Source organism: Triturus cristatus, chromosome 3_2 (assembly GCF_964204655.1).
Source record: "Triturus cristatus chromosome 3_2, aTriCri1.1, whole genome shotgun sequence".
NCBI lineage: Eukaryota > Metazoa > Chordata > Amphibia > Caudata > Salamandridae > Triturus > Triturus cristatus.
In genome coordinates this window covers 411,062,238-411,076,008 of record NC_140584.1, presented here as the reverse complement: position 1 = coordinate 411,076,008, position 13,771 = coordinate 411,062,238, and the positions used below count along the sequence as shown (strand labels likewise).

At 46.9% G+C, this 13,771-nt stretch overlaps 1 protein-coding gene across 3 annotated transcripts in view; it reads left to right on the top strand.

Moving 5' to 3' along the window:
• Positions 1–13,771, top strand: part of AGO4 (argonaute RISC component 4) — a 588,224-nt gene that overhangs the window by 215,805 nt on the left and 358,648 nt on the right. For all 3 annotated transcript variants that reach the window (XM_085647981.1, XM_085647979.1, XM_085647980.1), the window contains exon 3: positions 11,794–11,914. In XM_085647981.1, the coding sequence (XP_085504107.1) occupies positions 11,794–11,914 (121 nt within the window). The remainder of the gene's footprint in view (positions 1–11,793; positions 11,915–13,771) is intronic.

Here is a 13,771-nt window from a genome sequence, read left to right as displayed (position 1 = left end):
TAATGGGGTAAAGCTACTTTGCGTCCGAGTGCTGCCTAACTGTTGGACCATCCCCACCGAGCCTGATATAATAAACCTCATCCATGTTGTCATGCCGAAGCCTGTCAGGCCGTTATTTATTCTATTGTGATAACTCGGTCGTTGAATGGCCAATAACATTTTGCGCAATGATCTTGGCTTTAGCACATAAATAATTGCCTGCGAAATGGAAATGTAAACAAAGCTCAGTTCAAAGAATATCATCCTACTGTGTCAGATGTAGACCTGTTGGAAAAAAAAAAAGTCAACTAACATGCTTACGTTCTTAAGTTCATAAGAAAGCTACTTCAGTGTTTGGTTCCCTGAATCCTATCTGAGGCACTACAGAACATAAATGCATCCCTTTTAGTTGAAACCGATCATTTTGTTCCTGTTTAAAATTACTCAGAAATCTGCAAATACTGGAATTCAGAAAACTAAGTTTGGGATTATAATGTATCCTCAATAGGGGAGTGGCCTTGCAAGATGGCAGGCTAGACGTTCTACGGCATGGCTCTTGCTGGCGTAATCAAAATCCTCTAACATCCTTGGCACACAACATCCAATCTTCCCCCTCTGAGGGCTCTGAGCGTTCAGTGCTCCACTCCACCTGATTGAGCAGTTGCGATTGGGCCATGGGAGAGGCGACACCATTCTAGCCTAGTGGGTAGGACTGCAGCTCGAGTGCACAGGTAATGGGAGGCTGTGCATGGTCCTTCCTTCCACCAATACCTGTGCTCACATTGGACGCTCCCCCCACCCCCTCCGGAGTGTTTTGCCCACTTCTGCTGGGGCAAAAGCAGCAGAATGGTTTGCCTCGTGAGGATCCTAGTCACCTGTGTGACTTATACCTGAGACTTGCTCTGGGCTGGGGACTCAAAGAACACACAAGCTGTTGAGGTTGTATGACGGTGGCTTTCCCTTAGGATTGTTACTGTGGGGGGGCAGTAGATAGCACCTGGGCCCCCGTGAGGTAGGTTAGACTGCCCTAAGATATAGGGGAGGGGGGGGGTGGAACAGGCTCCACAAGACCATGCAGTCAAACAAAATCCAAAACTACAACCTCCCTGTGCAGACTGGCAGCACTTTTGAGGAGCAGACCCAGAGGGTGCCGGAAGAGGCGGTGGTGGCCCAAACGATGGCAGACCTCCTAGTGGAGATACAGGAATATCAGGAGACCATGTTGGTCAAAATTGATACAGTGGCTATTGAAGTGAACTTCCCACAAGCAGACTGTGAAAAATGGAGATGGTCACAGATGTGGAAAGGTATGTTAAGGAACTACAGCAGGAGTTTGCAGCACTAAAGATGGTGGCTTCGCTTCAGGACCACTCATCTTGTACTGCAGAGTGGATCAAAGATTCAGTAAGGGTGCTTCCACAGGAATATCCTGAGATTTGTAGGATTCCTGGAACGTACTGAAGGGCAATCTACAGCGCTGTTCTTGGAGGATTGGATTATGAACTCTTCGAAACCAATGAAGCTCTCCGTTTTTTTTTTTTTACTGTTAAAAGCCCATTGATTGTTGGTGCCGGGGCCCAGGCCAGGGTTATCACTACGAGCCATCATAGCTCATCTTTTTTTTTTTTTGAGACTGCAATGCCCGCCAACATGTCTGGATCAGAGCTCATAGATGGGGTCCGGCAGTCTGGAAGGCTCGTAGTCTCCCCAGAGGGCACTCCGTAGTGTCTGATACTTGTGAATCCTTTTTGTGCCGCAGTGGAGATCGAGACTCGTTGAGTGATCGCACTGATCTGGGCTAATGAGAGGGGAGTATGCTGTGGTAGAGACCTGATTCTATGCAGGCTGCCCCAGACTGATGGTACACATTTGGTATACAGGGCACCGTAATACGGAGCTGCTGGCGGCGGCAGGTTGCTGTCATGGTGTTAATGGGAATGGTGGTTTTATGATGCTTTTACTAACTGGATGCAGATCAGTAATGTTGGGGACTGTAAAGACTTGTGCACAGTTGAGGGTTGCCAAATGTATATTCCTGAAGTGTGAAGGGACCCAATTATGTGTCTTCATTGGTCTATACCAGTCTGGACTTTTAGCTAACCGCCAGCAGGCATTCGGTGAGGCCTGCCATCCCTTGGGGGTGTTTTGAGTGCCCTTTGGCTTTGCCTCTCCTGTGGGATGCTAGGCCCTCTGCATGATGCAGTTGGAGGTTGAGGCTGCAGCCTCCCAAGGGGTGGCTGGGTGGCTGAATGCTGCATGTTAGTCCAGTGGTTATGGTCTGAAGTTGTTCGGGTAGACTGCCTGTGGGTGGGTGCGGGGGATGTTTTTGGAGCTCATGCTGAGGTTATGGTGTTCTGCGGTTACTCTACTGTGCAGGGAAATGTCACTTTGTGTACAAATCAGTGTGGCTGTGAGGATTGGGGTTACGCATGGAGTTGGGGGTCATAGAAACTGCATTACGTGACCGGATGGAACCTACATGGAAGCTTCTAAATTGGAACGTGTGTGCCAGACTACCTAGTGGCGTAGAGTGTACTCCTATGAGTTGTCTTCCTACAGGAGAGGCATGTATGGGGGGGGGGGGGTTGTGTTGGACAGTTGAAATGTCTGTAGAGAGGGCAGTTATTTGCAACTTGCTGTTCTAGCTTCACTCAAGGGCTGCCTTAATTTGGGTAGCACTAGGGACTCAATGTTCCGCCAGTGGGGTGAAATTATATGCTAAGGAAAGGTATGTGGTTGTATCTGGAATGAGGATAGCAAGTGGGGGGTGGGTGGATCTAATAAGTGTTGGACGGTGGTGTAGATTGATTCCCATCGAAGGACACCAAGCCAACCATGACTGGTGCACTCCGGGAGGGCTTGGGGTGGGCTAACGTTGCAGGATGTTTGGAGGGTGGGTGTCATCCTCAGGACTGTACTTATTCGTGTTATACCCTGGCGATGGGGGACTCCTAGTCGTTTAGTTTGTTTGGTGTCTGGTACTATGGTTTTGAATGTAGCCAATATTGGCATGCTATTTATTAGATCATTCCCCCTTGTTGATCAGTTAGACTTGAGTATGGGTAGGTGAGCCCCCAGGATTCTGCTCTGGAAGTTAAGGATGGAGGCTTTGTCTAACATGGTTTCTGAAGTGCTGGGCCATTATTTGGAGGATAACTGGAAAATTATGGCTACTATTACCACTGAGTGGGATGCCATGAAGGTGGTATTGCGGAGGGAGTCTATGAAGGTAATGCGTGGTGTTCAGCAACCGCTTGTGTGGACTCTGGATGTTCAGGAGAAGTTTGGGTGCCTTGGGAGAGTCTGACTGTGCAGCCGGAGCAGTTGGTGGAATGGAAAAGGGATTGGCAGGAACAGTTTGTTCACACCCGCTATAAACAGACTAAATGTGTAGGAGTACAAAGCTGGTAGGCTGCTTGCTTGCCCTGCTCTGTTGCGAGGTCCATAGAGTTCCCATTACCAGAATGCAGGACGCTCGGGGAAGGAGGTGCATACTCAAGATATTAAGGAGGTCTATGCAGCATAGTTGCAGAAAGTGTGATGCGCCTGTTTGGGCGCAAATTGAGCAGGGGAAACATACTTGTCTGGATTATTGAAGGCCTGTCTTTCAAATGAGGGTAGGTACAGGTTAGACGCACCCATCACCAAGGAAGATGTAGCTGGGGATGGGTTTGTGGCTGAATTGTATCATCAGAATACTGAATCCGTCACAGACTGCTTGATGGAAGTTTATAACTAGGCGTATGAAAGTGGTCTGTTACCTGAACCGAAGAGGGAGTCAGTCATAGTAATGTTGCCTATAATGGATAAGAACTAGAAGGTTTCATACAATCGCCCTTTCTCAATGCTGAACATTGATGTTAAAGTCCTTAGCAAGATTCTGGCTTCAAGGTTGCTGGGTTAGCTGCTGAAAATGATTCAGGACGATAAGTGCAGCTTCATACCACATCGAAACACTAACTTGAGATGCGTTTACCTAGTCATGCATGCCCCAATTCTGGCAGATCGGTACACCTTGGCGCTGATTGACATAGAGCAGGCTTTTGTTTACATTGCCTGGGAATGATGGAGCAGCTTGCGTGTAGTCTTTACGGTTCGTTTTGCAGGGCTAGGGTATCACCATTGGAACTAATACTAACGTGGTCGCCTTGTATGCAGAAGATACTCTGGTGAATCTGCATCAACTGGAATACTCTGTTCCTATTATCTTGGCTACCCTGTCACTTTGGAGTGACCTCCGGGCTCAACATGAACCAGGTCAAGTCTAAACTGTTTCCATTGTGTGAACTAGGGGAGGTTCCTCACACCAGTTGGCCTCACTTACTAGACATCTAGTGCTGAGTATCTTGAGATTAGGATAACCAGGTAAGCAAAGACGTTAGATTCCCTAAATGTTGGCTGGGTGTTGGAAGGTATAAACCCTCAGATTCTGAAACAGTCGACGGTTGACCTTGATGAGCAAGCGAACATTGGTAAAGATGATTATTTTCCAGGGTGCTGTGTTTGATATTCCTCAAATATTTTTCTGAACTAGACTGATTGAGGAACTGTTCGTGCCTCGGAGAAAAAGGGTAGGCCTGGCTATGCTTCAGCATTCCTGGAAGCAAGCGGGCCTGGAACTGCCATACTTGGAGCTTTATCTGGCTGCCCAATTGCAACATGAAGTGCACTGGTTCAATGAGAGGTACAATGTAAAGAAAATGTTATTGGAGAGAAACTAGAGAGGTTCCCCTGCCAGAGGTTCTGATTCGTGCTGGAGTTCCAAGCTCTGGTCCAATTTGTGGCCAGGCAGTTGTTGTACCTGTTCGGGTGCTACGATGGGTGTCCTATGCACCAGACATGTTCCTCTGGACACTGCACCCTTTTGCACAGATCGTGAGTGTAGGAAACTGGAATTTAGTTGCAGCTGTCCCCCATTCTTTTTTCCCCTCTTTGATTACCAGGTGCTGGTCTTCAACTCTGACAGTGCGCTGTCCTGCTAACAACCTCCGTGTCAGTGCTTTACCCCCTTAAACAATGTAATATTGTCTCATTGAAACACAAGTGGCACGCACTCTAGCACCCCTCTAAGTCCCTAGTACGTGGTACTGAGGTCTTGGGTGCTGCAGCATGTATTCTGACACCCAAAGGGACCCTCATACAAATTGCATGCAGGCTTCCATGGCAGGCTGTCATAGTGGAAACCATGAGTAAAAACCCGACGTAGCACACTGTGTGCCATACCAAAGTCACTGCATGTAATATTTGTAAGTCACTCTAACAGCTGGCCTTTGAGTCTTAAGACTGGGTGCATTATATTACATTTGTGGGCATATCCTCTTTAGCAGCTATACCCCTGTGTAACAGATTGTCTAGTTCAATTACTAGATATCACAAATGAACAGGGAAGCCATCTTAAGTGCATGTACTGGGCACTGGTCATTAAGAGTTCCCCAGCTACATGATTGCTTTACCGAAACTTATGGTGTTTGGTATCCAACACCTTGCTTTAATATGATTATCTGTATTGTTGCCAGTGCTAGATGCATTAGGACATGCACCCGGAGGTACCCCTGAAAAACCTAGCAGTGTCTAGTGTGCTGGCTGATTGGTATCATCCATCCTGCCACCACAGGCAAGTTTCTGACCCCTGTAAGTGAGAGCCCACGCTCTTAGGCAAGAAACAATGGCTGCTCCGAGAAAGGTGTTCACACCTTCTCCAGCAGAATGGCTAGTAATTTAGTGTATCAAGGCCCGGGCTTCAAAGCTGCGGTCTCCTTTGAAATGCAACCCTGGTTTCCCCCAGACCTAGGAGATGCCACCTCCTTCCCTGAGGCCCATTTGGCATCCGGAAAGGCAGGAAATTAGTTATACAAGTAGGTGTTGCACCATCAAAGCCTACACTCCCCTTAACCCTAAATTGGGCATTTAGGTGCCCCCCTGACACCAGGCACTCAAATTCGACTTTCAGTGAACTAAAGAAGACAAAAGAGCAGTCACAGCGAGAACTGAGGACCGACTATGAACTTGGCACAAAACCCTGCCTAACTGCTGGAACCTTGACAGTTTCAAAGGCTCGGCTCACTCAAAAGCTGTGCACCCTCTCCAACACTTAGAAGACTGCCCAGCACTTAACAATCAGTTAGCGTCTCCCTGGGGTGGAGGAACAACCCCCTGCAGCTGCAGGCTGTGAAGCATCTGCCAGGTCCACTGTGTTGCTGGCCATTGCGCCCACAGGGGGAGCAGCACTCCAGAAAGGTCTTCGTGGCTATGGGAGGTCAGATCTGTCTCCATGCCTAGCTTGGAGACACCAGGACCTCCAGGAGCTGCCCAGCACCATATCCTGGGTACCACAGCCCCAAAATCCTGGGTACCGGAGTATTTGCAGCTGCCAAGGCTGATTGCGTGTCCAGTTGAGACATCAACATACAGACAAGAGACTTCAGGATCCACAAGGGCGTCCTTCAGAGGGGCCCTGTTGCCTTCCTCTTTCCGGGTCACCCTAGAACCGTGAGAGCCTCTAACTCCTGCGACATGCTGGACAAAACACCGCTGTGGCCAGGCTCATCAGCCCGGGTGTTTCTGTGCTCCTGAGACACCCAAGAGCCGAATCCCCGTTTGAGTTCTGTCAGACTGTCAGCCTCATCCACCCCTAACCCCCCCCCCCCCCCCCCCCCACCTCCACCACCCCTCCGGGTTCTTACAGGTACTTGTCCCATTGACTCAGAAGGGTAGCGTTTGAGGCTATCGCTGTGAGAAAGCACCTCTGCACCCGGACACCCCAAGGCAGGTCAACTTGAACTTTTGGTGCTTTCTTGGACCTTGGCCCCTATTTACCTAAAGTCCAGAAGAACAGTCCTGGAAGTAGTTTGCAAGGGACCCTATTCAGTGTATGTTTCTCCCATAAGATAATATTGCCACGTTCGAGGCTCATGCCTCAAATCTGACAACTGTATTTTCTGTTTGTGAAAATCACTACTACAAAGTACTTACCTTATCCCCCAAAGATCTTGGTGTCTAAAATTATATAGAAACCGGTTATTTTTGCAAATTGGTGTTGGATATCCTTTTGAGTCTCTCTCATTATTGACTGTGCAAAAAAATGCCAAACACAACTCTGACTATCACAAGACTGCTTGACCACACTACCGCAAATGGAGCACCATGGGATTGTTAAAGCAAGCCCTTATACATTAGTAAGGGGCACCTCTACACAGTGCACCTAATTTTGGAATACTATATAAAGAGCTAGCTTCCTACAGGGAGTACAATGTCCTTCGACCGGTGGCATTCTGGGGGTTGTGAAACCCTGCGAGATCTATATCCCAATGATAAATTTGTTACTCTTCCCGATGCTGTCGCATCCTTAACTTGGCACCGGGCAATTTTCTGAGTTTGCTAATATTGCAGCTACAGCGAGAGGAATCTGGCCAGACATCTGGACACACCCCTGAAGTCCCAGACTGTAATGACTGTTCAATATAACATGAAAGTTGGTTTCCCAGGTTTACAGGGCACTGCGGGTGAACGTCCTGTCACGCACCCCAACAGCTCAGGGTAGATAGCAGGAGGTACTGGGTGACCCTCTTACAGATTAGGAGTGGGAGGGCATACATGAGGGGGTGAAGAAGACCTCGACCAATGCGTGATTTAAATTACTACAAGATAATGTAGTCCACTAGATGTATATCTCCCCGAAAATGTTTCATGCTATTTATCCTGGGATGGCGTCCTCTTGTCCACGCCATGTGCCTGAAGCAGACATCCTGAACATGCTTTGGGGGTGCCCCATACTAGACACCTCATGGCAAGCTGTGGTTACCAGACTGAGTGGAGTTACAGAATTCATATTGCTGTGACTAGTGATTGCGAAGCTTAGGGTAGTGATCCGATGGATGTCACCTATCCCTCCGTTGTTGGGCAATTAGCTGAGAAATGGCAGAGTGGGCAGTAGCCGGAAGTCACGTGTGGCAATCTTGTAGAGACAATGTTAGCAGATTTACCGGCATTGGTTGCAATGCTCGCGAAGTTACTTGAGCAGCCCAACACTAGACCACCGTGAGAAATGCTTGCGACTGTGCATGAGGGCTACTGATGGAGTGTAATCTGGAGCACCAGGAGTCTGTTGTACACAGAGCTCGAGCAAGCGCTGTCAACAGCTGTCCTTTGACTTCAGTGGATGTCCTATATATTGTCCCGTATGAATGTTACTGTGGAGCACAGTCGGTGGGGGTATATTAATGGGATAGGAACAATGTTATAACCTTGTTCCTGATTATAATAAATGCTAAAAGTTATACAAAAAGTATTGAAGCTCTATCCAGGAGAGACTTGACAAAATATCTCCCTAAAATTAAGGGCCAATGACTAAAGAGCATATTTACAAATCGAGAGCTTGTAAAAACAAAAGATTAGCCTTGATTTGTTCCCTGATCACTATATGGGTATTAAGTAAGATAAAACGTATGTGTGCCAGGAAATACGTTGGCTGGTCCTTTAGACTGGTCACTGCTCAGGTCTGTCAAATTTCCAAATTATTGCAATCAATAGAAATTGTATTGTATTCTTTGTAAATGCTTACAATTAACAAATTGTAAAATTAATTTTGATTATTTGTAATGAAAAAATATGAACTGATTGAGGGTAAACTTAAAAGCTAATTGAAATAAAAATACTTTCATTTGATTAAAGGGTCTCCTCGATTATGGTTTGGAATAACTTTGCCTTCATCGGGAAGACATTTTTTAAAAGAACCTGAAAATGCAGTAAAATGTTTTTTATATCTAAATCACACTTGAATGTAGTACGTGTCCTACGTCCTTAATTACTCTACCTGATGGTCCAAAGGTTCGTGAATTTTCAATTTTCGCTCCCTCACTGTTCAGTTATTTGCATCTCTGAGCTCTTCTATTATCTTATTCTCAGTCAGTGCTGTATAATCCACTAACCAGATGTTAAGCATTTTAATCGTATTTTATTCCAACCTTTCTTCTATTTCTTGCAGTCTTCTGATTTAGTGTCCCCCTTAACACCTGACTACAGTTGAGCGAAATGTAAAGTGATCTGTCAACTTTGATAGTTTTTGTTCATCATACTGTTACTAATCCTTTATGGGTTCCGAAGTAGTGTGCTACTCGCCAAAAAAGTGCTTCAACACCCTATCAGGGGCAACAAGCGATATATAAATGCAAACCTTTTTTCCCTCTTTTATCCGTCTGCTATCCTTTTGAATACAAATAACTGACTAACCTATCCACCACTTAAATTACTTGCATATTTCACTATACTAATTCAACACTAATCCTTTAGTGTGCTACTCGCCGAAAAAGCACTTCGAAGACTCGTCAGGGGGAAGTAAGCGCTATATAAATGCAATTACAATACATGCTGAACAATTCAGAAACTGAAGTACTGAAGCATACATATCAGTTTACGGTATTTCCAAAATCTATTCCAGATTTTAGGTAGGACTTAAACATTCCATCTGTATCCTTAATGTTATGCTATATGGCTTATAGAGCGCACAGCTGCCCCAGCAAAGGGTCTTCCCAGCGCTAATAGTCAGAGGGAGGGGACCACCACAGAACAATCGACTTTACCAAAATAATTGTTGTTGGAAACGCCCACTCCCACTCCGCAGGGTGGTGGTGGACTCCCCGAACACACTGTGGTAGCTTGGCTCGAGTGGTCAGGAAACAGGCGCAGTGCTAAGCATACAATATACCCATACAAGAACCATGCGTGCATCCGTTCCAAAAACGACTCTACACCGTAAAAATTATGAAAATATTCTTTCTTTATCTTTTTCTCTTAGTTGCTGATTGGAAAAATAAATAGGTCAATCACAATATACAAGTTTAAATTAGTGCAGGTCAAATAAATATTGGCTGTTTGATGAAATAAATAGGGGTGATCATAAATAACAGGGCATAAATACAAGTGCAATATATACAGACAATTAAATACTTTGAGGCAATAAATACTGTACCAATAAATATTGTACACCATCAAGTCCTGTGGACCTATAAATACAGTGCAGCAATAAATAGGTCAAAATTCAATAAATACAGTACCCCCAATAAATAATTAAAAGTATACAGCAACCCTCATATAATCAGATGACACTTCAATTCTTATGGGCTGATTTGGCCCAGGCACAGCTTGTAGGGTTGTGGAAGGCTTGAGGGGGGCTACTCCCTGGCTGGGACAAGGCTGAGGCCTAAACTGAGGTAGATCAAAGGGGGGAATACCAGTGCCCTGGCTTTCTCTCTCCACACAACCTCTCTAGGTTAGTCCCAGTTCACCCCTTGCACAGTCAGGTTGGTTTCAGCACCTCCCTAGCCCCTTAGAGCAGTCTCTCAGGTCTCCACAGGGCCTTAGGCGCCCTCTACTCCACTTACTGCCCTTTTTCTGATGTTCCGACGCCGCTGAAGTCGTGTCGACGCCGTGAGGCGGCTCCGGTTCGGTCTCGGCGGCCTCGGCACAATGTCAGTTCTTTGACGACGCCGGTAGGCGGTTCCGGTCCGATGTCGGTGGCCTCGGTTCGATCTCGACCTCCGATTCGACGGCGTCGGGCAGTCTCTTCACGATGTCGACTTCGGGCGGCTCCGGTCCGATGGCGCTCTCGGCTCCGATGACGTCAGCCGGCCTGGCCTCGATGTCGACTTCCGGCGACTCCGGGGTGCGATCCTCACCCCCGACCTCCGGTGCTCCTCCACACAGGTTCCGGGCGACTCCGGAGTGCGATCCTCACTCCCGACCTCCGGTGCTCCTCTACCTCGGTCTCCGACGACTCCGGAGGGCGGACTTCACTCCTCCGATGACGCCGCTCGCTCGACCTCGGTTCACTTCCTCCTCGACCTCTGGTATTCCTCACGACCTCCGTCGGCGCCCTCTCACGACCTCAGGCGGCTCCGGGTACGACGTCTGCTACTTCAGTCAGCGCCGCTTCTCCACCTCGGGCTCCAGGTCTTAGGCTACTCGACGCCGGACTCCAGGGAAACCAGTTTCCAGGTCAGGATCTTGCTGCTTTCTTGGTTCTAAGGCCTGTTCCTGCTGTCCAGGTCCTTAGGATAAGTTTCTTCTGTCTTCTTCCCACACAGGGCTATAGGCTGGGATCCATCAGTAGGGACAAGTATCAAGGGTGGGTTTATGGACCCCACTCCAGGCACAAGTTTCCACCCCTGCTGCTTCACTCCTTCCTCCTTCACTGTTGTGCTCCTCTCTCTTCACCAGTCAGGTGCCAACTGCCAGCTCCAACTGCCAACTGCCTCTCTTATCCTCCCAACATTCTAAACGGTCTCCAACTGTCACAGAGTTCTGGAATCTCCTGGAATGTTCTGGAAGGTGCTGGTAGGTTCCAGTGGATGCTGGTGATGTCACAGGTGGCCACCATTTTGTGCTCCAGGCCCTCAGACAGAAGTTTCAGGGGTAGGTAAAATGGCTCCCTGAATCTGCAGCAACACTAAAAAGTCTGGTGGTTCCCAAAAAGGAAAAATTCAAACAGGGTTTGAGGCAAAAGTGGGACAAAATAAATAATGATGAGGAGGGACCACCCAAAGGGCTGACAGGTCTAACAATTGTGCTCATGCCATTTCAGGTTTAGAATATAATAGTAGTAGCTTGATTGAAAATACATTGCTTGATTTGTTTCGAGGCAATTATGGGTGATCAGTTGGAAAGGTGCAGCATTGAATATGCCACATTTCATGCTCCTCATGGTTCCACAATATGACAGGCTATGGCACATTCGGATGTAGGAAATTAGTTTCTTTACTGGAATTGCAGAGATCCTCCATTATCTAACACTCTTACTTTTTTTGCTGTTCTTTTCAGGGAGGTGGTGGATACCATGGTGCGGCATTTCAAGATGCAAATATTCGGTGATCGGCAGCCAGGTTATGATGGTAAAAGAAACATGTACACGGCGCACCCTCTGCCTATTGGCAGGGACAGGGTGAGTATATCGGGAGTGATTCTGACCTATTTTAATGTCAGGCTAGGGACCCTATAATTATACACCTGAATGGATATATAAATATATCCGCATGCAGCCCTATGTTCGTGATTGTGTTGGAATACCGGTCTTAAGAAGGGGTGCGCTGCAATGTGTGGAGCAGTGCAAGTGGGGCAATAATGCCTTCACCAGGAAGGATTCAGTTGCATGCTGGCCGTACTTTGGCCGAAATCCCATACTGTGAGGTGTTTCTGGATCATAGAAAAACAACGAAGTGAAGGTATGGCAGAAAAGTACGGGGACTAATTGCATCATGAAGGGATGTTTTTTCTTTTGTCAGAAATGTGTTCTGTGCCAATGTGCAGATTTTATCTTAAAGAAGCAGTAAATCAATTTGCATAATCCAAGTGAGTAGAATTCCCACAGACAATTGTGCCCAGGTATTCCCTTTTTGTTAATTTTAATTTGAAAAATCACTTTTTGCAGGATAGGCTGTCACTTTTGAGAACCAGCGTTCTCAACTGTTTTTTCCTGTTTAAAGACTGTATGCAGTGCGGCTGTAAGCACAAGTCTGTCAACTGATGTATCATTAGGGTCTTCTGAATTGAGCAGTTCCAAAAATAGCACTCTCGAAACAATCTCTGGCAAAGCTAATAGGTCTCATCTTTGTGACCTATTGACCTAGCAACTCGTTTATAGACTTCCCACAGCTTCCGCGATTGTCTAGTGTGGTTAAAATTAATACAAATAAGTTACAGATTCAAGTTAGGTCAGTAACTAGCATACCAGAGAATGACAAAGAAAGCCAGCCAATGGTAATCAATGAGTAGGCCCCAAGCCTTTCTAGGTTCTTGGTGCAAGCCACCACAGTATGCCTCGCAACAGACAGCGCATGTGCTGTCTAGTGGGCTCGACCTAAAAAATGCAAGTTAACTTATTTTTTTGCTACTGGAGCCATATGATGCTCAGTTTGACTTCTATGGAGCATTGATTCAACTTGGCAAAATGTTTGGTGCTCCTCCATTATAGTGGTTACAGCAAACCGCAGGCAATTCCTCCTTGCTTCTGCACACTTCTTTTACAGGGGTTGATGAAGAAATGAATAGATCCTACTGTGCTTTTTATGTGTACTGCGCTACAAAACATATTTCTAAAACATTATTGATTTTGCCACAGAGCAAAACAGAGCAGCCATCAGACCGTACATGAGGAAAGGCCGATCGAGACACCAGATGTCCAGTTGCTGCATTGCACCCATCATGGGTGCGCCCCTTCTGTCCCTCCTTCCCCTTGTCTAGACAGTGTTAGGCTCAAATGTTTACAAATCCATTTATAAGGACCAGTGTCTTCCACTGCAAGGCTTGAGCTGGATTCCCCAGTATAAGGCCTAGATTCCGTATCTCAATCTGTTTGAGGGCAGCCCCAAGCCATGTATATCGTTTGCTCCAAACTAAAGCAACAGCTCGTCCTTTCCTATCCCTCTAGAGAAGGCGTCCATGCGAGTGTTTACAGGCTGCCACGATGTCACGGTTGGCAATAACTAATCTGTGCCACAAGTGCTTTGTTCACTGTTGCCATCTAGATTGTCAGTAATGTATAGCAGAGTGATCTTGGAATTTCTGGGGAACCTGCAGCCTGAGCCTCTTCCAGGAATGCGAACACCTGCTCCCAAATGGGCCAAATCCTAGCGCAGCTTCAAATAGTGTAAAAAGGTTCCCATAGGGGTCGTACACCAGCAGGCATAACTGATTGATTAACTCCCGTTCTCCATGGCCTCACTTACGAGGTATACTCAATGGGGATATTTTAGTTGAATAGCAACACTGAGAAGCTGTGGCAGAGGTCACCAGGGCCTCC